Source organism: Gymnoscopelus braueri, assembly GCF_963280865.1.
Source record: "Gymnoscopelus braueri genome assembly, chromosome: 20".
NCBI lineage: Eukaryota > Metazoa > Chordata > Actinopteri > Myctophiformes > Myctophidae > Gymnoscopelus > Gymnoscopelus braueri.
The window spans coordinates 23987625-24011881 of NC_137622.1; the positions used below are offsets into that span (position 1 = coordinate 23987625).

Here is a 24257-nt window from a genome sequence, read left to right on the forward strand (position 1 = left end):
GCTAGGGCTCCATGGACCATTCGACTGTTTCCTCTTTACACAAAGCATTACTGGGTGATGACGCCTTTCTTATGTCATTAACGGAGGAGGGGTTCTTGAGATTGGCCATACTGTGGTCTCTAGCGACACCAAGTGCAAATTCGACATACAATTAAATAAATTGACTTCACAATAACAGGGATTATTATATTGCATGGCCCTATAACTCAGGAACGAATATGTCGACCTCTTGCTAACACAATTAATGGCTGTTTATTAAAGCCCTGGAATTACAATGTTTTTTAACAATTAAGTAGGGGTGACATTTCCATCGTTATTAAGGTGTTTATTACAGTGAAAATTAATGAACGGCGCATCGACATCAAAAGTTGAACTGTTTCATTTCAAGGACCCCCAGTTTGATATGCATTAGGCCACGGACCCCCAGTTGATATTGTTTTTAATCTCTGGGACGCAATGTACACTGTGACAGTGTACAAATGTAACCAAATGGACCAGTACACTGTCGGAATTACAGCATGTAGGGCCCTGGAACCCCCCCAAGAAGCCATGGGGGTCCCCGGACCCCCACTTTGAGAACCACTAGATAACATATTGTTTCTATCTATATTAAATCGAAAACAGTCTATTTTGGAACAACACATTCTTTGTTTTGGAAAATAGAAAAGGAAGTTAACCTTTCAGCACCATGGACAGCGCTGCATTACTGCAATACAGGCAGTCTGTTATAAGTCATGAAACTGTTGTTTAGACTAGTGAATCATGAATTTTAATTCATGACAATTCATTAATGACACCTTTTATGTTTGATAATGGTAAGCTCTGACTTCATGTGAAGGAAAAACAGAGCGCCTTGACCACGAAACAAAGGAAATGGACAGATTACTAGTGGATATCAACCGTAAATAATGCGCAATAAAAGAAAAGTGCATTTAAGATTATTTGAAACACATAGGCTTATTCAATAAGATTGAGACATTTAGCAAAAATAGCACTTGATGAGCTGGGGGGAAATAAGATCTCTTACCTTTTCATTATTGGGTAGCGTTTGAGTCCTACTAAAAGTGTCCCCTCCATTGATACTTATAAGTTCAGCATCTACAGGTGGAAACTGCGCAGGGAAAACTACTACGTCACTCTTCAGTGTGTCTGAGCTGAAACACACGTCATACTGCTGAGTAGATTTAGAGTAAGACCAGCTCCCGTCAGGATGGGTGGTGATCATCGGGGCACCGTACCTGCTGAAACTGCTGTCTGTCCTGTGGCATTTGACAGCTATTAAACTGATGAGACTCAGTAGAAAGATCACTGACACCGATACAATAGCGATGAGTAAATACAGGTTTAAATCAGAGAAGCTCTCTTCCTTAATCGGAACGTGTCTGAATTGAGTATGCATGTCTCCTGTACTTTCAACCACCACTACATCAATAGACACAGTAGCTGACAGGGAGGGTTCTCCGTTATCAGAAACTAACACCACTAAAGGGTGAGTTTTCAGGTCATTGTCACTCATCCGCCTTTTAGTCCTGATTTCTCCAGTGCTGGTTCCGATTCGGAAGAGGTTATTTCCCTTTGGTTCAGAGATGTGATAAGAAAGCAGTGCATTATAGCCAGAGTCTGCGTCCACAGCTCTGATCTTGGCCACAAAGTATCCAGCTTCAGCAGAATATGGAATGTTCTCATTGTTAACAGAGCTGTGTTCAGAATAGGGAGCCAGAATCCCCGGACTGTTGTCATTCTCATCCAGAATAAAAACGTTCACAGTCACATTGCTACAGAGAGGAGGAACACCAGAATCTGTTGCCTGAACTTTGAACTGGAACATTTTAAACTCCTCATAGTTAAATGACTGCATGCTGACTATGTCTCCCGTCTCTGGGTTGATATTCACCAATGTAGACAGTGGTACAATATTGCTACTGTTATCTAATAAAGAATAGCTTATATGTCCATTTTCATTGCTATCAAAGTCAACAGCAGATACTGTTTTAATAACGGCTCCTACTCGACCGTTCTCCTTTACATAAACACGAATGGCCGGTTCTGAGAAACTAGGCGCATTGTCATTGACATCAGAAACGTGTACTTCAACAACACTGCTGCTGGAGAGAGGGGGTGTACCTTCGTCGATGGCTAATATGGTGAGGTTGTACTGGGGCGTGCTCTCTCTATCAAGGTGCCCATCAATCACTAAAGAATAATAATTGTTATAATTGGTCTCTAATTTGAATGGTACCTCATTTGTGATTTCGCATTTTACTTGTCCGTTTTTGCCTCCATCTCTATCGAGAATTGACACTAAAGCAATTGCAGTTCCTAGTTTGGCATCTTCCTTCACTGTTTTTAGCAGTGATGTCACTTTGATGTCGGGAGCATTATCATTGACATCCACTACCTCTATAAGCACTTTACATTGTGCTGCCAATGGAGGCTGGCCTTTGTCACTGGCCTGCACGCGGATCTCAAATGCCGGGGTTTCCTCAAAGTCAATTTTTCCTTTAATACTTAATAGTCCCGTTTCCTTGTTAATTTCAAAGATTTTCAGAATGTGATCTTGGTCTTTTGCACTTAAAGAATATGATATCTCCCCGTTTGATCCCTCATCGGTGTCCGTTGCTGTTAAAATCAACACACTTGTGCCAAGTGCTACATTTTCTGTGATAGTTGCTTTATAAAGTGATTTAGCAAATACTGGAATGTTATCATTAGTGTCCAAAACATTAATAATTATTTCGGATGTTCCCGATTTCGGAGGCATCCCCCCATCTACAGCGGTCAGTGTGAGTTTAATCAGAGGCTGCTTTTCTCGGTCTAAAGCTTTTTGCAACACTATTTCAGCAGACACGCTCTCTCCTTTGTGCACCGCTAAAGAAAAATGTTCATTGGCGTTTAACTTATATGTGCTAATATCATTTTTTCCTACATCCGTATCGTATGCTGATAGCAAAAGGAATTTGGCCCCTGGCAGTAGGCTCTCGGCTACGTCAATACTTTGTGACTTGGCAGTGAATGATGGATAATTATCATTAACATCAACAACATTAATTTCAATACGATAAAGCTTTAAAGGGTCATTAATGACAGCCTCTACATTTATTGTGCATTTTGTAGCCTTCGCACATAGCTCCTCTCTGTCTATTCTGTCGTTGACATAGAGAGAACCAGTTTTTAGATTTACCTCGAAATATCTTTTCTGTTCTCCAGTAACTATCTGAAACATGCGAGACTCCAAATCCTGTACACGGAGGTTAAGATCCTTGGCAATATTTCCAACATTAGTCCCCGGGTTTACCTCCTCAGAGACGGAATAAGACAGCTGCCCCGACACCGTTTCCCAATAATACTCCAGCAACACCAGCACCAGATATGTCACAATAGAGGTCCTTCCTCTTGGTAAAGACATAATTCCATTCAACATGAATAAAACATAGATCCAAATATAGATGAATCCGTCGATAATGTCAAGCCAAGAATACAATGCAGCTAAATAATATTTGAATCGCAGAAGGGTTGGCTCTCGTTTCTTCTAGCGCAGGGTCTCATAACAAAGCCCAGGGAAAATGATTTCCAAAGACTGAATATGGGAGGGGCGTATATGCAAAATAATCTCTCAATGTTACGGTCTACAGTGTCGCCACGTGGACATTTGAAATAACCACAGCCATTTGAAGTTTCAAACCGCACTAAATTAGTGGTCTTCATATCCTGAATTCTAATCTCTGAAAAGCCACACAAAAACCACGGAATTACTGTACATGAATGATTTATATTGTATGACTGATAATTATATTAATGCCACGCAGTGGATTGACACTGCCAGCGAAACTAAATGATATGATTAATATAATATTTTTAAAAAATTATGTAAAAATATAAAAGCGTGTGCATTTTACCTTTTTGAAACAAGCAACAATACATCGAGATTGAATAAATATTTTTAAGTTTTATACAACTTTTGAGGGATGGTTAAGGACAATAAGAATCTGTCAGATGACAAAACCACTGCCAGTAAGCGTTCATGACATCATAACATTGCTTAAGAATGGCTTGACAGTGTGTGTACCTTGAAAAAACAACCCGATCGTCAAAAGATTATGCTAATTAAAGAAAACTATATGTGGTCATTGCATGTAGTCAGAGTCTGAGTTGGAAATGACTTAAATGGCAATACTGAATTAATTTAATCAGTCAAAAGGCTTTCAGCACCATGGACAGTTATAGTCCCCACTGAAACTAATGTAGGCTATGCTCCAAAGCGCTTCGTGGTGTCTTTCTCTAAATTATAGACACGACAGAAACAGACATGGAATGCAACATATATAATGCTATTCTTAGCGTTAACCTTCCTGTCATAACATGACGGTTATATGGTGTTAATTGGGAGCACCCTTTTTCGATTTTCAGAATCATAAAGTAGGTCTATGTATACGTTTTTGGAAGGATATTGTGAAAATGATGTAAGCCTAAGTCAAAAGTGCATTAGCAGCCACATCAATTCCTTAACCGTTTTTGTAGTAAGGGCCTGCATTTAAACCATGTCAAAGTAACATACTTTATCAAAATATCAAGAAATAAAAACACAATATTGTCAAAGGAAATATTGAAAAATATATAAATCAGGTTAATTTTGCATTATGTTCTTACCTTATCTATGTTAGGTAACGTTTGAGTCCGACTAAAAGTGTCCCCTCCATTGATACTTATAAGTTCCGCATCGACAGGTGGAAACTGCGCGGGGAAAACTACTACGTCACTCTTCAGTGTGTCTGAGCTGAAACACACGTCATACTGCTGAGTAGATTTAGAGTAAGACCAGCTCCCGTCAGGATGGGTGGTGATCATTGGGGCTCCATACCTGCTGAAACTGCTGTCTGTCCTGTGGCATTTGACAGCTATTAAACTAATGAGGCTCAATAGAAAGATCACTGACACTGATACAATGGCAATCAGTAAATACAGGTTTAAATCAGAGAAGCTGTCGTCCTTTATCGGCACATGTCTGAACTGAGTCTGAATGTCATCTGTATTTTCAACCACCACTACATCAATAGACACAGTAGCTGACAGGGATGGTTCTCCGTTATCACAAACCAACACCACTAAGGGGTGAGTTTTCAGGTCATTGTCACTCATTCGCCTCTTAGTTCTGATTTCTCCAGTGCTGGTTCCAATTCGGAAGAGGTTGTTTCCCTTTGGTTCAGAGATGTGATAAGAAAGCAGAGCATTGTAGCTAGAGTCTGCATCTACAGCTCTGATCTTGGCCACAAAGTATCCAGCTTCCGCAGAATAAGGAATGTGCTCATTGTTAATGGAGCCGTGTTCAGAATAGGGCGCGAGAATCCCGGGACTGTTGTCATTCTCATCCAGGATGAAAACATTTACAGTCACGTTGCTGCTGAGGGGAGGAACACCAGAGTCCGTGGCCCGAACTTGAAAGTAGAACGTTTTCAACTCTTCATAATTAAAAGACTGCAAGGCTACTATTTCCCCAGTCTCAGGGTTGATATTCACCATGGTAGGTATCGACAGTGTGTTAGTAATACTATCTGATAATGAATACCTCACTTTGCCATTTTGATCGAAGTCAGCATCAAATGCTGATACAGTTTTAATAACTTCTCCTACTGGGTTATTCTCTCTCACATAAATGTTAATGGTGGGTTCTAGGAAACGAGGATTGTTGTCATTGACATCTGAGATCCGTACAGTAATAACACTGGTGCTAGAGAGAGGAGGAGATCCATCATCAGTAGCTATGAGGGTGACATTATATTGTGAAGCACTCTCTCTATCCAGCGGCCCGTCAACCAGCAATGAATAAGAGTTCTTGTAGTTTGACTCTAATTTAAATGGGACATTGTTTTTAATATTACAATTCACCATCCCATTTACGCCTCGATCTTTATCAAGAATAGAAACAAGCGCAATAGCCGTGCCTATGGAAGCATCCTCGTTCACTGTATTTTTTAAAGACGTCACTGAGATCTCGGGAGCATTATCATTAACATCCAAAACTTCAATCAGTAATTTGGCATGTGAGGTCATTGGATATTGAGCACCGTCACTGGCTTGAACACGGAACTCAAATGCATCATTTTCTTCAAAATCAATATTCCTTTTATTTGTTACAGTCCCCGTATTTGGATCTATGGAAAACAGTTCCGCCTTTTTCCCTCGGCCAACATTGCTGAAGGAATACAATAATTCTCCATTTAGCCCCTCATCTAAATCAGTAGCATTCAGTGTTATTATAGACGTGCCAATGGGTGCGTTCTCACGAACACTGGCTTTGTATAAAGTTTGACTGAAAACAGGAGGGTTGTCGTTATTATCTATTACATTTACAAGAACAGTCAGTGTGCCAGATTTTGCTGGACTCCCTCCATCAATGGCAGTCAGGGTGATTTGGATAATAGGTTGTGTTTCTCTGTCTAAAGCTTTCTGAAGTATTAATTCAGGCGATGCATTCTCACCTTTTTGTGACGAGAGAGAAAAGTGTTCATTTTGACTAAGCTTATATGTATTTACAGTATTCTTACCAGCATCTGCATCATGAGCTGACTGTAATGGGAATTTTGCTCCAGCTAATGTAATTTCGGTTATATTAATTACCTGAGAGGCACTCAAAAAAGATGGCGAATTGTCGTTTACATCCAGTATGCTAATTTCAATACGATAGATTTTTAATGGGTCGCTAATAACGGCCTCAACACTCATGGAACATTTGGAATCGTCAGGACAAAGCTCCTCTCTGTCTATTCTCTCATTGACGTAGAGCACACCAGTCTTTAGGTTTACATCGAAATATTTTCTCTTTGATCCGGTAACAATCTGAAACATGCGGGATTCTAAATCTTGCACATTGAGGTTTAGATCCTTAGCGATATTTCCAACAGAAGTTCCAGGATTTACCTCCTCAAAGACAGAATATGATAGCTGCCCGGCCGCCGTTTCCCAGTAACACTCTATCAGCACGAGCACAACGTATGTCACAATAGAGCTCCTTGGTACAGACATAATTCCATCCAACGTGAACAAAATAGATCCAAATCTATTCGTCCATCGAAATCCAAACTAAAAACAAATAGAAGGTATAAATTGGTATTTATCGCTGCATGAACGTTCAAGATCCGTTCTCCTTCATCCCCTCGTCTCTTTGCAACAATAGCCCAGAGAAACGTTATCATAGACTGACATTGGGAGGAGCCTCGGGACTGTAATCAGCATCAAAATGTTATGGTCTACACTGTCGCCACGTGGAAATATAATATTACTACAATGTAATAAAAAAAATTACAAAGGAAATATTGCCTTTCTTATTTTTTTGCACAATCAGAGAATGACTGCAGAAGCTTGCTAAATAATATTACATTAATGCAATTTCTCCACAGATCCTACAGCTTTACAATTCTAATGGCAGCTGTAGCCTTCATGTCGTCAACACTTCATATAACCATTTCAGGAAAATGTAGCTGCTTGCATAACATCAAAATGCACCACACTGCTTCCCTCAGTGGTAAATGAACAATACATTTTAAGAGTTAGACTTCTAGCATTAAAATATATGGAATAAATAAGAAAATAACAATCAGCACCCTGGACAGTTACAGTACCTGTAACTTGACAAAGGATAGGATATTGTAGGGATACAATACAAATGATAAAGTAAAACTAATTCATATCATTGGTTGAGTCTTATGAATCAGTGGTGGAAGTACTCAGATATTTTACTTTTATGTTTAGTCAAAGTAGAAATACCATGCAGACTAGAAATACAAGTTAAAGTCCTTCATTCAAAAATTGACTTATGCAAGAGTATTCAGATTAAAATGGCATAATTTCAGTAATATATATTTGTTTTATTATTATTACTACTTTAATGTGTAGTTAATGTGCAGCTGGTGGACATGCTATTACCTGGTAGCCTTTTCTATTTTATCTTTTAATATATATTTTTTTCATTTAAAATGTTCACAAAGTATACATACAACCCCCCCAGATCCACCTGGTACCTATTAACAGTTTTCCTTCTGGTTGTGGTTGTTTGTTTATCTGTTTGTTTGTTTGTTTGTTTGTTTGTTTGTTTGTTTGTTTTGTGGAATCCCTTTCCCAGAGGTTTTCAACTGGTGGCCCGTGGACCACTGGTCGCCCGTGAAGGTATTACATGTGGTCCATGACCAAGAATTCTTTAATGTAGGAACGTTTTTTTTGTTTGTTTTTCATTCATTTAATTTAATTTAATTTAAGAGAAACTTAGACCACAACTGTTAATATGTGTGTGGTATTAGGACAGTGGAATTAATGATCGATTATCAATGGCCATTTGAGGATGCTTGTGCTTCAATTCCAAAATGTCTTCAAGCTTAACTACTATAAAAGTGGATCAGCTCATTAAAATCCACAGACTGTGTAAAGAGGCACACTTGAAACACTTCAAGTGTGTCAACTTGTGTCAGGCAGTTTTTTTATTTATTATTATTTTATTTTTTTACAAATGCATATCTCTGAGAGTGTTCCCCCCACACTGTAGAATAAGTCCAGGACTAGACTGGATCCAGAAAATTATCAGACACTGTCCCTGCCCACCACTATATAGCCAAGAATAGACTGTGTACAACTCACCACGACCAGAAGTCACACCATGCCAAGAAATCACACCAACAGGTAAGAAAAAAACGAATCTTAACCCTACCCAACACAACAGTGGTCCCCAGATTGAATCTTATCAGGATGATCGTATAACAATCAGTTGAAAACCCCTATTTTTTTCAAACACACAAAAAAAAAGCATGTTCCAAAAAAACTGCCTTGTGTTTGAATGTGGTGGTGGACGTGTGCTTGTGCTTGTGTACCGTCTTTTGATTTAGTCTGCATTGCGTGGTGCATCTAATTCATAAACCACAAACAGTGTGTCCGTCCATCCATCCATCCAGCCAGGCAGCCAGCCAGTCCACTGGCTGCCAGGAGGCCAATATCTACTCTTTAGCTTCCAGAAACAGTGTCACCTGAGGAAACAATTCGGCCTCCAGCAGAGTGGACCCTGGATCCAACTGGGTGATATTTCTACGGGGAAAGGTGGTGAGTAGTTTGAACTCATGAAAGGGGTATCCCTTGGACGCCACAAAGTCAAAGAGGACCTGCAGCTTACAACGGCCCAGGAAACGCCTTTCCAGGAACTCGCCAATGGGCGTGCGGATACGTAGCTTGCTAATTGGTTCTCCTTGCTCCTCGATGGGCTCTGGCAATAGTCCCTGTTCCAGTGACAAGCGGATGGCCTCCTTCTTATCCTCCTGATCCTTTCTCACCTGCTCCACACGAACCTGCTCGGCCTCCTCTCTCTCCTGTCCCTCTCTCTTCTTACGATCTGCCTCTAGAGACAGACGGTAGGCTTCATCTTGTTCTCTCTTCACCATCTCCCTCGCTTCACGTTCATCCTCATCTTGTTGGTGTGCTGTGAGGATTTCCTTTGCTCCCATTAAGCTCATCATCAGCTCACCCTCTGACGTGTTGCCTTGAATAAGATTTAAAACTTCATTTGAGGTGCGCTTGCCCATAATTATGAGGAGCAGGGGGAACTGGTCTGTCTTATACATCCGTATAGTCTGTGCCACAACATTGCCAAAGTGTCTTGTACACATGGTTAGTAGTCTTGCTTTATTGGATTCTTTTGTGAGGTCCCAGGCCCATGTTATAAAGTTCTGGCTCAGGTAAGAGACAATGGACTTGGCACACATCACCTGGGAACAGTAGATGTTGCTTTGGACGCTGTCGTCGTTATGGAGGTAGATGGCCAGCAGCTTTCTGTCTCTGTTTTTGCTGTAGAAGGCCTCTCGAGATGCAGACTCCAAAGACCCAATGTAGAACCTTGGATGGACCTCTCCATACCTTGTTGAAAATTCAGCAGTAAAGTGCAATAATGCATCATCTTCATTTTCACTACGATCTGGCATCATGGGTTTCTTTCGCATTCTGAACATATCTGAATCATCCACCCTAAAGACTGAAGGGTCGTCAAAGTCATCTCCCTCTCCCCCACTGTCACTGCTGCTCACTGGGGCTGCGCCTCCTCTAGCTGCCTCGGATGCCTCCGATTGGCTATGGGGTCCAAACAGGGTGGCCTGGCTTGCCTCTCTAGAGAAGTTATTTAGCAAGATCCCATTCTCCTGTGGTATCACACCGTTCATAGCTGCCGCTAAATCCCAATTATTGAGTTCTAGCAGATTGATGGCTTCCGCAATGTTGTCAATTCCAGTGCAAGCCTGAAAGTCAGCCAAAATCATTTCTCGGTCCTTGTGGCCAGTGTGGCAGCTATTGGAGGCCATGGCAATGAGTGGCTAAACCCTGTTCTCCTGGCTAGCTACCGCTGCTTTGTAATGTTGACTAAAATCGATGAGACCTTAGAGTTTAGTATATTGCACGCTGTATGTAGATCTTACAGTTTTAGAAAATCACAAAGTATGTAAAGTAAAATGTTCACTTGAGTTGGCGTCTATCTTAAGGGGACGTCTTTGGTGATAATAGCCTTCACAGAACCATTGTTACTCAGACCGTTAACACAGAGACAAGCACAGTGATCGCATCTTCCTTTATGTACTCAGTAGTGACGTCACTGTGATGTCAGGAGCATTGACATTGATATATATCCACACTATCTTCTTACAATAAATGCACACAATCTCTGTATATATATGTATATATGTACGTCTGAAGTTCACGTATCTCAAAAACCGTCCGACCAACCAACTTCAAACCTGGTGCATGCGTTGCAGATGACGGGCCGACCAACGACAGCCTGACATCGAGACGGTCGGATAGGTGGTTATCCAGAACCGCATGCAGGTCCAACTGATACAAAGCATATGTAGGCAATAGGCATATATAAAACTACACCAGGTACAAATGACTTTTTGTTGCACTCCCTCATGGAGCTACTTGCGGATTATACTAGGGTCAGTCCACTCTAGGTGGACACGCACTGACCTTTTGCACCTTAATCCCTTGTATAACGCACTGACTTTTTTATTGTGCTCCTTTTCCTCTAAGCACCTTAACGTCCATTGTCTATCATGCACAGTATAAGTATAACATGCACAGTATACAATACATTGCTGCTATGCTCAGGCACCTTAGTTTAGTTTTTTTTTTAGTTTTTTTATTATCTCAGGTAATTTGTAAATATGTAGATAACTTGTCTGGCCTTCTGTTGCTCTCTTGTTTTGATCTCCTTCCCACTTGCCCCCCACCCTCTTCTTCTCCCCCCCCCCTCTTCTTTCTATGGAAACTAACGTTGCGATGGGAACGATGTACAAAAAAGAATTTCACCCACTTTTTTACCTTGTAAACCTGTGATGTGACAATAAAACTGATTCTGATATGGAGATCTGGTTGTCCAGAACCACCGATCCGACTGCTATGTCCATATATGGGACTCTGCGTGCGCATAATTTTCACATAATTATGACATGTATTTTAATACTGGACTGAGATCAACATGATCCGATTTCTTTTAAATAGTATTTTCTTCAGTTGATCTTACATTTGAATGAAAAATAAATGGCCTGTTTGGCAACACAGGTCGTACTACAGCGAGAAGTTGGCATATAGTTTGGGATCTATTAAAAAATATACCTAATATGTAATTTTGTCCTTTACTTCGAAAAGAGTATTCTAGTTCACAATTCACAACTACGTAGCAGAATAAATAAGAATAAAATGTTGAGTGTTGTATACAGGTCTGCATGGGAGAACAGGAGGATTGGCATCTATCGTGTGTGTGTGTGTGTGTGTGTGTGTGTGTGTGTGTGTGTGTGTGTGTGTGTGTGTGTGTGTGTCATTTCTGTCTACTCACTCTGTGTCTCAGAGGAGGTCTTGGTCTCAGGTTTGGTCATTTAAAAAATATTTTTATTATTACTATTAATTCAAAAGCAATGTCTTCTGTATCTATGCTCTTGCATTAATAAAAAAAAAATAATTAAAAAACAAATGTTTCCAAACCTGCCTACCTACCGATGATTTCTCTGGTAGGCAGGTTTCTGAACTGTTCAAAGCCCTCCTTTGAGACACAAACCAAATTGACAGAAATGAGCATTAGTGAGGACCTATTATATGAAGATAGGTTGAAAATGGGTGGAGTGGTCCTTTAAAACCTGGTGTGTGGATAGCTCGGGAGTGCATTGCCAACTATTTCTTAGTGATATTACATCTGAAGTGCCCAGGTTTACCCTCTCAGAGACAGATAGTAGAGCTATCCAGACATTGTTCCCCAGTAACACACCAGCAGACAAAGCAAAAGTTACATCACAGTGGATCTCCTACCCCTTTATAAAATAAATATTCCATTCCTTTCCAATTCGTGAACAACGTACAGTATAGACCCAGATCATAATGTTTACAAAAGTAATTAAGTTCAAATCTGAAGAGTACAGGGCATAAAAAGTAAATAGAGCAATCTCGTTCTCCAACCGCTCTCCTTCGTCCTGCGTCTAATCTAAACAAAAGCTCTGAGAAACCTTATTAAAGACAGACCAAACTGAGGAGCTTTAAAGCCTCCAAAGTGAACACCAATGTGTCTGCCCACTGTCATCACATGTGAAGTTGATGTACAGAACAAAATACAGCAGACCAAATTGCCTTGTCCCATAACTGAAAACAGTTAAGTTTCTATCAAATTATAACTCATCAGAGAACAGTGTTGATTATGTCCAAAGAGAACTACACACCTGCAACAAACATATCGAGAATATTGATGCAACACAGAGCCACAAATTGCAGCTATTTGTATTCATTCATTCAGTGTTGTGTGAAGTATAAGATGTAAAGAGGGCAAATTCAAGCAATCAAAATTTATATTGATTGCTGAAAAAACAGTCACACAACACTTGTTTCTGTCATTAATAGCCTAATGAACATAAAATAATAGAGAAACGGACATGTTTTGCATAATATTTGAAACTACAACGGAGCATCCATTTATCACAGGAAGACGTAAAATTTATGAAGATGGGCAATATTTCAAGATTGCAGGAGGATAGATAATGACAACTAATGACAGTAATGACTAATGACAAGTATTTCCACTTAATCCCATAACAATCATAAGTGGCATTGTGTATTGCCAAGGAAGACATTTACAATTCAGCACCATGGACAGTGGCAATATTCCAAGATTGCAGGAGGACAGATGACAACTTTGATAGTAATGCTATACTCATTCCTAAGTATTTCCACCTAATCCCATAACAAGTGGCATAGTGTATTGTCATCTGGGAAATTGAATAAGTTATAGGCCTACATGTTTATGTTCAATATCTTCATAAAATGCAGTTCTTGGAAAAGAAAAGGAAGAGGAAGATTGCTTGTATATATTTCTTACCTTATCTGTATTGGGTAACGTTTGAGTACGGCTAAACGTATCCCCTCCATTGATACTGATCAGTTCAGCATCTACAGGTGGAAAAGGTGCAGGGAAAACTACTACGTCGCTCTTCAGTGTGTCTGAACTGAAACACACGTCATACTGCTGAGTGGATTTAGAGTAAGACCAGCTTCCATCAGGGTGGGTGGTGATCATTGGGGCGCCATACCTGCTGAAACTGTTGTCTGTCCTGTGGCATTTGACAGCTATTAAACTGACGAGGCTCAGTATGAAGATCACTGACACCGATACGATGGCGATCAGTAAATACAGGTTTAAATCAGAGAAGCTCTCCTCCTGTAACGGTACATGTCTGAATTGCGTCTGAATGTCTCCCGTGCTTTCAACCACAACTACATCAATAGACACAGTAGCTGAGAGAGACGGTTCTCCGTTATCAGAAACCATCACCACTAACGGGTGAGTTTTCAGGTCATTGTCACTCATTCGTCTTTTAGTTCTGATTTCTCCAGTGCTGGTTCCGATTCTAAAGAGGTTATTTCCCTTTGGCTCAGTGATGTGATAAGAAAGCAGAGCATTGTACCCAGAGTCTGCATCTACAGCTCTGATCTTGGCCACAAAGTATCCAGCTTCAGCAGAATAAGGAATGTTCTCACTGTTGACGGAGCCGTGTTCAGAATAGGGCGTGAGAATCCCGGGACTGTTGTCATTCTCATCCAGAATAAAAACATTCACAGTCACGTTGTTGCTGAGGGGAGGGGCACCAGAGTCTGTGGCCTGAACTTTAAACTGGAATGTATTTAACTCCTCATAATTAAATGACTGTAGGCTCACTATGTCTCCCGTTTCGGAGTTTATGTTTATCATTGCAGTCAGCGGTATTGTGTTACTGTTATGGGCTAGAAAGGAATAGCTCAACTGGCCGTTTTCACTGACGTCAGCATCAACTGCTGACACCGTTTTTATAATTGCTCCTACTGGGCTGTTTTCTTTTAGATAAACGTTAATCACTGGCTCTAAGAAGCGAGGCGCGTTGTCATTGACATCAGAAACGTGAATAGTAATAAGGCTGGTACTGGAGAGAGGAGGGGTCCCTTCATCGGTAGCTACTATTGTTACATTGTACTGAGAAGAACTCTCTCTGTCAAGGTGACCATCAACCACCAAAGAATAATAGTTTTTATAGTTTTCCTCCAATTTGAAAGGGACTTCATTGGTGACATCACATTTCACTTCTCCGTTTTTTCCACCATCCTTATCTAGCACGGAGACGAGAGCAATGGCCGTGCCTAATTTCGCGTCCTCTTTCACTGTGTTCAGTAACGACGTCACAGTGATCTCGGGGGAATTGTCATTGACATCTATCACTTCGATCAGAACTTTACAGTGAGCAGCAGTTGGAGGCTGCCCTTTGTCAATAGCCTGCGCACGGATTTCAAAAGCAGAATTTATTTCAAAGTCAATTTTACCTTTTACCGTAATTACCCCTGTGTGCGCATCAATGTTGAAGATTTCCAAAATATGATCTTTCTCATTTTTGCTAATGGAGAACGCAACTTCACCATTCGTCCCCTCGTCTTTATCGGTTGCATTCAACGTTAAAATAGTGGTCCCAATTGGCATATTTTCATAAACTCGAGTTTTATACAGTGATGAACTGAAAACAGGGGCATTATCATTAATGTCCAAAACATTAACTATGATTTCCGAATTACTTGATCTTGGTGGAGATCCCCCATCTACAGCAGTAAGGGTGAGTTTAATAACGGGCTCTTTCTCTCTGTCTAAAGCTTTCTGTAACACTAACTCGACAGACATACTTTCACCTTTGTGCACATCTAAGGAAAAGTGATCATTTGAACTAATCTTGTATGTATTGATGCCATTTTTCCCTACATCCACGTCAGATGCATCAATTAATGGGAATTTGACCCCGAGTACTGTATTTTCAGGTACATCTATTGTTTGAGATGCTGCCCTAAAAGATGGAGCGTGGTCATTAACATCTAGGATTTGGACTTCTATGCGGTAAAGCTTTAAAGGGTTATTTATGACGGCCTCTATGCTGATTGTGCATTTGTTTTCACCAGCGCATAGCTCCTCTCTGTCTATTCTCTCATTGACGTAGAGAACACCAGTCTTTACATTTACCTCGAAATATTTTCTTTTTGATCCGGTGACAATCTGAAACATACGGGACTCCAAATCCTGTACATTGATGTTTAGATCCTTAGCGATATTTCCAACAGAAGTCCCGGGCTTTAACTCCTCAGGCACGGAATAGGAGAGCTGTCCGAACACCGCTTCCCACTCCAGCAGCGCGAGCACTATATACGTAACAATAAAGCTCCTTCTTCTCGGTAAAGACATATTCCATAGAACGTGAACAAAACATAGATTCCTGTGTCCACACGTAAATGCCGAACAATCTAGACACCAACACTAAAACTACAGGGTTGAGATGGCAATTGTGACAGATACTTTGTCCTGATACCGTTCTCTCTTGTCACAATGCTCTTTGTGAAAAAGCCCTAAGAAACATCCCCATCCTCTAAATCTAGGAGGGGCATCGAGTCTCAAATGATAACATCCAAATGCTATGGTCTACAGTGTCACCACGTGGTCATTTGGAATAACTGCGTCTATACGCAGCGTCTACAGTTCAACAAGAAGTGATTGAAGAAAAGAAGAGTGCTAGGTGAGTTTTCAGACCACCGGTGGAAAATAGGGAGTGAGTCTGCAGTCCTGACTGAATGAGGTTGTTTATTCCACAGTTTGGGAGCCAGGACAACATAGGGGCATGGTGTATTAGGCAATTAGGGAACGAACGAGTAGTGTTTGCTGATCTGATGATGATCATGAAAGGTTGAAGTAAAGATTGAAGACCAAATTAATAAAACGGCTGTAATGCAAATTGATTAGGAAGATAACATTAAGACAAATAATTGATACCTAATTTCCCCATTTTCAATATAATACGTGTAGCACACAATGCAGCTTGATACTTTAGAAATAGTAGGCCCTATGTGTCAAAAGGCTTTTAGTTCTATATAATTAATAATCTCCATGTTGTCAATCCATTCCAATGGCTGTTCTGAGCTATTGAAACTGTCATAAAGTAGCAATATATTTGTTTTAAAAAGTACAGATTTGTAGTTTCAGAAAAAGACGTGAATGAGAAGCTTTTGAGATTTTAAAGTCTACATAATTAACAAAGCAAGAGGATGATGTCAAATGAAGTTCATATAGGCTCGCTTTCAGCACCACGGACAGCGGCAAACCAAAGTGGCGCACAAAGCGTTGACAAAGAGTAGCATAAAATAAAATTATATGCAGGCTATCTAGAAAAACATTTCACCTGACTCGTTAGGACTGTTTATTTCTTTATGAATATAGCCAATTACCCAAACAGCTAGTACAGTGATTTTAATTTTAATTTTAATTTATTTTATTATATATTTGCAGACAAATATCTTAATTCATGGTTCAGGGATATTTTAAAAACACATGGCCTATATTAGATTATTTTTCGGGTTTTATTTTTGTGTGAAATGTTAAAACTTTAAAACATCGAATTGCCGCCTATATGTCGAAGGAAAATAATATCACATTGATCTTACCTGCTCCTTATTGGGTAGAGTCTGAGTCCGGTAAAAGGTGTCGCTTCCATTTATACTGATTAGTTCCGCATCTACAGGAGGACACGGACCCGGTGCAGGGAAGACTACTACGTCACTCTTCAGTGTGTCTGAACTGAAACATACGTCATACTGCTGAGTAGATTTAGAGTAAGACCAGCTCCCGTCAGGATGGGTGGTGATCATTGGGGCGCCATACCGGCTGAAGCTGCTGTCTGTTCTGTGGCATTTGACAGCTATTAGACTGATGAGGCTCAGTAGAAAGATCACTGACACCGATGCAATGGCGATGAGTAAATACAGATTTAAATCAGAGAAGCTCTCGTCCTTTATCTGTACATTTCTGAACTGAGTCTGGATGTCACCTGTATTTTCAACCACCACTACATCAATAGACACCGTAGCTGACAGGGATGGTTCTCCGTTATCAGAAACTGACACCACTAAAGGATGGGTTTTCAGGTCATTGTCACTCATTCGCCTCTTAGTCCTGATTTCCCCGGTGCTGGTTCCAATTCGAAAGAGGTTATTTCCCTTTGGCTCAGAGACGTGATATGAAAGCAGCGCATTGTAGCCAGAATCTGCATCGACAGCTCTGATCTTGGCCACAAAGTATCCAGCTTCAGCAGAATACGGAATGTTCTCACTATTAACAGAGCCGTGTTCAGAATAGGGCGCGAGAATCCCGGGACTGTTGTCATTCTCATCCAGGATAAAAACATTTACCGTCACATTGCTACTGAGTGGAGGGACACCAGAGTCTGTTGCCTGAACTTTAAAATGAAACGCTTTTAACTCCTCATAGTTGAAAGACTGGAGACTGACTATATCTCCTGTTTCTGAATTTATCCTTACCAATGTAGGATGTGGCAATGTGTAACTGTTACTTTCTAAAAATGAATATCTCACCTGGCCATTTTCACTAATGTCCGCATCAACTGCAGACACCGTTTTAATAACTGTCCCAACTGCACTGTTCTCTTTCACATAAACATTAATTACAGGTTCCAAAAAGTGAGGTGCGTTGTCGTTGACATCAGAAACCTTTATAAAAATAATACTGGTGCTCGATAGAGGCGGGTCCCCCATGTCTGTAGCAGTAATGGTTATATTATACTGGGGAAAGTTCTCTCTGTCTAAAGGTCCGTCAACTACTAATGAATAATAATTATTGTAGTTTGTCTCCAATTTGAATGGAATGCCTTCATTTATTTTACAATCAACTTCGCCATTCTTGCCTCCATCTCTGTCATCAACTGAAACGAGTGCAATAGCGGTCCCTTTTTTAGCATCCTCTTTCACTGTGCTTTCCAATGACGTCACGGTGATCTCAGGAGCATTGTCATTGAGGTCCACCACTTCAACCAGCACTTTACAGTGAGTAGACATAGGGGGCTGACCTCTGTCACTAGCCTGTGCACGAATCTCAAATGCAGGATGTTCCTCAAAGTCCACATTTCCCTTAACAGATAATACGCCTGTGTCTTGGTCAATTTCAAATATCTCCAGTATATGGTCCTGCTCTCTTGTGTTAAGTGAATATGTGATCTCTTTATTCATTCCTTCGTCTGAGTCTGTAGCATTCAAAGTTAATAGGGATGTCCCAACTGGCACGTTTTCATACACACGTGTCTTATACAGTGTTTGACTAAAAACCGGCATGTTGTCATTAATGTCTAAAACATTAATTATGATCTCTGAACTGCCAGACTTCGGCGGAGAGCCACCGTCTATGGCTAATAGCGTAAGTGTGATCACAGGTTCTTTTTCTCGGTCTAAAGCTTTCTGCAGTACTAATTCAACAGATGTATGCTCACCTGATTTGCTAATTGCCACTGAAAAGTGTTCAACAGAACTGAGTTTGTATGTGTTTATGCCATTTTTTCCGACGTCTGCATCATAGGCTGACAGTAGAGGAAATCTTGCACCAGGCAATGTGCTTTCAGCAATGTCCATCGTTTGTGACTTTGCAATGAAAGACGGAAAATTATCATTACTATCTATAATATTGATTTCAATACGGTATAGTTTAAGAGGATCATTAATCACAGCCTCTACATTTACATTGCATTTTGGAGCCTTCGCACAGAGCTCCTCTCTGTCTATTCTGTCGTTGACGTAGAGAACACCAGTCTTTAAATTGACCTCGAAATATTTTTTCTTTGATCCAGTAACAATCCTAAACATGCGGGTGTCCAAATCCTGTATATTAAGGCTTAGATCCTTTGCGATATTTCCAACTGAAGTCCCCGGATTTACTTCCTCAGAAACGGAGTAGGAGAGCTGTCCGTACACTGTTCCCCAGTAAAACTCCAACAGCAGAAGCACCAGATATGTTACAGCAGAGCGCCTTCCACTCGGTAGAAACATAATTCCATCCGATGCGGAAAATAATTGCATTCCGATACGATATCCAGTTCCAGAATTACATCAAATCATCCATACTAACAGCAAAATACAGGCTAAGTATTTCCGTTTATCTTTTCTACAGCAAAATAAAAAGACACCCAGGCATGGTTCTCTCTTCTCCCGATTCTCTTTGTGAGAAGCCTTGAGAAAGATTAACATCCTATACATTTGGGAGGGGCATCGAGCGTCAAAAAACAACCTAAAATGCTATGGTCTACAGTGTCACCACGTGGTTATTTGGCATTACTGCATTCAACTTCATGGGTCTACATGGCAATCAATATCAACATCCGATGATCTAACACAAACGACTTGCAAGCAACTTATCTCCATTCTCCCCCCAAATTCTTTAAAGTACCCAAAATAGCACACATTGTGACTTTACGGGTGGGCCTACTGCCTATGTCTGAAAACTTTCAAATAAAGGCGGCTTTCAATTCCATAAAATCACCAACAGTCCCGTTTTAATGTCAACACCAAGGGCTGTTTTTCAATTTCAGAACATTTTAAACTGGCATAAAGCAGCTTGTAGTTATAATGACGATAATGAATAAGATAGAAAGATCAGAAAATTGAGAGAAAATTACACAAAACTGTCACAATTAACAGAGCCAGGGGAAATCTAAAGAACATTGCCCATAAGTAAACTCGCTTTCAGCACCATGGATAGCGGCAAAACAAATGGAAGCACAGAGCAGAGTAGCACTTAATATGCATACCATCTTTTTCAAAAGGCTTAAAATCCATTTCTTATTATCAATAAAGAATTTAGAGAACTCATTGGGTATATTGCCCAAAAGTAAAGTATTACATGCCACATGGTTTTGAATTAAAATACAATTAATAAAATCGCAAATACTGTACATCAAAGTTTTTATGGCAACACAGGGCTGTTTCAACGTTCAAAACTATCGAAACTGTAAAAAGTATCCATGTATTATTAGTATACAAAATAAACTAAAAAGAAAATAAGCCAAAATGAACAACAACGCAAAACTGTTAGGCTATACCTGACATGCAAATGATCACTTTAACCCATTCATTAGTCAGAGGATGATGTGCAAAAGAAATACGTCCTATGTCTCTTCGTGTTCATCACCATGGACAGTGGAAAACATCAGAACGGCATAGCATGATATCTTAAAGTATTTTTTCAAGGCCTCGTTAAGACAAACGATGACTTTCAACATAGAGCCTATGACTTAAACTCACTCGCAGTGGGATCATTTAAACCAGGGGTTTTCAACTGATTTTGACCCAAGGACCACCATCCTGACTAAGAGCAACCTGGGGACCACCACTATTGTGCGTGGTGGGTCCATCATAGACCCACCCCACACAATAGTGGTCGGGGGTTCAAGCACCACAGGGAGCTGGAGAAAATAGCTATAATATCAATATAATATCTAATAAAATACAGTGATTTTGTTTGAATATGATGGAATATGATTAAGGATTACTGTGATTATGGTAAGCTCACATTTCATATCACACACACCTTACAGTAAGAACTCCTGTAAGTTATTGAAAGTAAAATAAATAAATAAAAAGGTTTTTAAATTATTATTATTTTTATGGCCAGGGACCACCTGCAATACCTCCGCGGACCACCGGTTGAAAACCCCTGATTTAAACATGTTTAAACTTTGGTGGTCGAGATATGTAATTGAATTGTAATATGTATACAAAATGAGTAGGTTTTAAACAACAGCGTTCATATGTCACTTTCAGCACCATGGACAGCTGCCAATCTAAGAGATATATGGCATATAAATAACGTGTCAAATATATCTGAAACTCGTGGGAAATTCATGGGCTCATTCAAACTGACACAGAGGAGGGTTTAGAGAGAGAGGGGGGGGGGGGGGTGGAAACCATGGGAACTGTGTAAAGCTCAAAATTGTCACGACACCGCTATTTGTATGAAGAAAATAAATGCAGTTTGATCTTACCTGTTCTTTATTTGGTAAAGTCTGAGTCCGGCTAAACGTGTCACTTCCGTTTATACTGATCAGTTCAGCGTCTACCGGGGGATACGGAGCAGGAAAAACCACTACGTCACTCTTCAGTGTGTCTGAACTGAAACACACGTCATACTGCTGGGTAGATTTAGAGTAAGACCAGCTGCCGTCAGGATGGGTGGTGATCATTGGGGCGCCGTACCTGCTGAAATTGCTGTCTGTCCTGTGGCATTTGACAGCTACTAAACTGATGAGGCTCAGTAGAAAGATCACTGACACCGATGCAATGGCGATGAGTAAATACAGATTTAAATCAGAGAAGCTCTCGTCCTTTATCTGTACATTTCTGAACTGAGTCTGGATGTCACCTGTATTTTCAACCACAACTACATCAATAGACACAGTAGCTGACAGGGATGGTTCTCCATTATCAGAAATTAACACCACCAATGGGTGAGTTTTCAGGTCATTGTCACTCATTCGCCTCTTAGTTCTGATTTCCCCAGTGCTGGTTCCAATTCGAAAGAGGTTAGTTCCTTTTGGTTCAGTGATGTGATAAGAAAGCAACGCGTTATAGCCAGAGTCTGCGTCTACAGCTCTGATCTTGGCCACAAAGTATCCAGCTTCAGCAGAATAAGGAATGTTCTCACTATTAACAGAGCTGTGTTCAGAATAGGGGGACAATACCCCTGGGCTGTTGTCATTCTCATCCAGAATCAACACATTTACAGTCACATTGCTACTCAGCGGAGGAACACCAGAGTCTGTTGCCTGAACTTTAAATTGAAAGGTTTTAAGCTCCTCGTAGTTAAATGACTGGAGACTGACTATGTCTCCCGTTTCAGAATTGATATTCACCATTGTAGATAGAGGCAACGGATTACTTTTATTTTCTAAAAATGCATAACTGACTTGAGCATTATCATTGATGTCAGGATCAACTGCAGACACGGTTTTAATAATTGTTCCCACTGGCCCGTTTTCTTTTACATACACATTAATCACTGGCTCTAAGAAGCGAGGAGCGTTGTCATTGATATCAGAGACGTGTACAGTAATAACACTGGTGCTGGACAGTGGCGGACTCCCTTCATCAGTAGCTAAAACTGAGACGTTATACTGAGAAGCAAGCTCTCTGTCTAGCGGTCCATCAACCACCAATGAATAGTAGTTTTTATAATTTGTCTCCAATTTAAATGGAACCTTATTGGTGATGTGACATTTCACTGCACCGTTCTTGCCACCATCTTTATCGAGGATAGCAACAAGTGCAATTGCGGTTCCTGGTTTAGCATCTTCATTCACTGCGTTGAGTAATGAAGTCACGGTGATCTCAGGAGCATTGTCATTGAGGTCCACCACTTCTACCAGCACCTTGCAGTGAGCTGCAATCGGGGGCTGGCCTTTGTCACTGGCCTCGACGCGTATCTCAAATGCTTTTCTTACCTCAAAGTCAAGTTTGCCTTTTACTGCAATTACACCAGTGTGAGGTTCAATTTCAAACAAATCAAGAACGTGGTCTTGGTCTTTGTTTCTAAGATAATATATTATTTCACTGTTAAGGCCCTCGTCTGCATCAATGGCATTGACAGTGATAAGTGTTGTTCCATGGGACGCATTTTCAGAAATTTTAGTTTTATACAACAATTGTGTGAATATGGGAGGGTTATCGTTTATGTCTAAAACATGAATAACAAGCTGCGAGGTACCAGACTTTGGAGGACTACCTCCATCTATAGCGGTCAGTGTTAGATTAATCAAAGGCTGTTTTTCTCGGTCTAAAGATTTGTGAAGCACCAACTCTGCAGAAACACTCGCCCCATCCTTATGCACTGCCAAAGAGAAGTGCTCGTTTTGACTTAATTTGTACGTGTTGACTGCATTTTTCCCAACATCTTCATCAGTTGCCTGAGACAAAGCAAACTTCATTCCTGTCCAAATATTTTCTGCAATGTCTAAATTTTGCGATTTAGTCGCAAAAAACGGCTCATTATCATTTGCATCTAAAATGTCTACATCAATACGATAAAGCTTCAACGGGTTATTGATAACAGCCTCTACACTTACTGTACATTTCAGTTCCTCTGCGCACAACGCCTCTCTGTCTATTCTGTCATTAACGTAGAGAACACCTGTCTTCAGATTTACCTCGAAATATTTTCTGTTTGATCCGGTAACAATCTGAAACATACGGGACTCCAAATCCGGTAAACTGAGGTTGAGATCCTTAGCGATATTTCCAACAGAAGTTCCCAGGTTTACCTCCTCAGAGACGGAGTAGGAAAGCTGACCGGACACCGCTTTCCAGTTACACACCAGCAACAATACCAGCAATAGATACGCAAAAATAGAGCTCTTTCTATTCGGCAAAGACATAATTTCATCCAAACCGAAAAAAATATTGATTCCACTATCCACACTTGTGTCGAATACCCAGACTATCAGCAAAATAAAACCTAATGATTTCCAGTAAACTGTAGCAAACGGGACACTGGAACCGTTCTCTCCTCGCCTGCTTCTCTTTGTGACAAAGCCCAAATAATCATCAGCCGCTGAATCTAGGAGGAGCCTCGAGCATAAAAAGAGAACCTCCAAATGGTATGGTCTACAGTGTCTCCACGTGGTCATTCGGAATAACTGCGTTCAGTAGCCTTGGGTCTGCAATTCAATATTCACTATAATAAATAATAAGTAATGTGGGGGGAATGCAAGCTAAACGAAATAGACAGGAATCATGAGGATATAAAACCAATATAATAAGATGATCATTTTGCAGAAACATGAACAGAGCTTTTCATCATAATGAGATGGATAGCTATAGCTAACTTCAAAAAGTGATACTCAATTAATGAAACAAAAAAAACTACAGAT

The 24257-nt window shown here is 40.4% G+C and overlaps 4 protein-coding genes across 4 annotated transcripts in view; all 4 read right to left on the reverse strand.

Annotated features, from left to right (window-relative positions):
• Nucleotides 1–24257, reverse strand: part of LOC308075516 (protocadherin alpha-C2-like) — a 162537-nt gene that overhangs the window by 90118 nt on the left and 48162 nt on the right. The gene's annotated exons all lie outside the window — the stretch shown is intronic.
• LOC308076353 (protocadherin alpha-8-like) lies at nt 2–15220 on the reverse strand (the record flags this gene model as incomplete). The annotated part of the gene is made up of 4 exons (XM_080416587.1): nt 14213–15220; nt 4648–5496; nt 1449–1741; nt 2–119 (listed from the first exon to the last, which is right to left on the reverse strand). The coding sequence occupies exons 1-4, from the start codon at nt 15194–15196 to the stop codon at nt 2–4; spliced, it is 2244 nt and encodes a 747-aa protein (XP_080272713.1). The 5' UTR covers nt 15197–15220.
• LOC308076354 (FAS-associated factor 1-like) lies at nt 8979–10325 on the reverse strand (the record flags this gene model as incomplete). Its single annotated transcript, XM_080416588.1, has 1 exon — nt 8979–10325. One exon carries the CDS (start codon nt 10323–10325, stop codon nt 8979–8981), a length of 1347 nt encoding a protein of 448 aa, XP_080272714.1.
• Nucleotides 16984–23762, reverse strand: LOC308076355 (protocadherin alpha-8-like; the record flags this gene model as incomplete). The annotated part of the gene is made up of 2 exons (XM_080416589.1): nt 16984–19161; nt 23535–23762. 2 exons carry the CDS (start codon nt 23760–23762, stop codon nt 16984–16986), a joined length of 2406 nt encoding a protein of 801 aa, XP_080272715.1.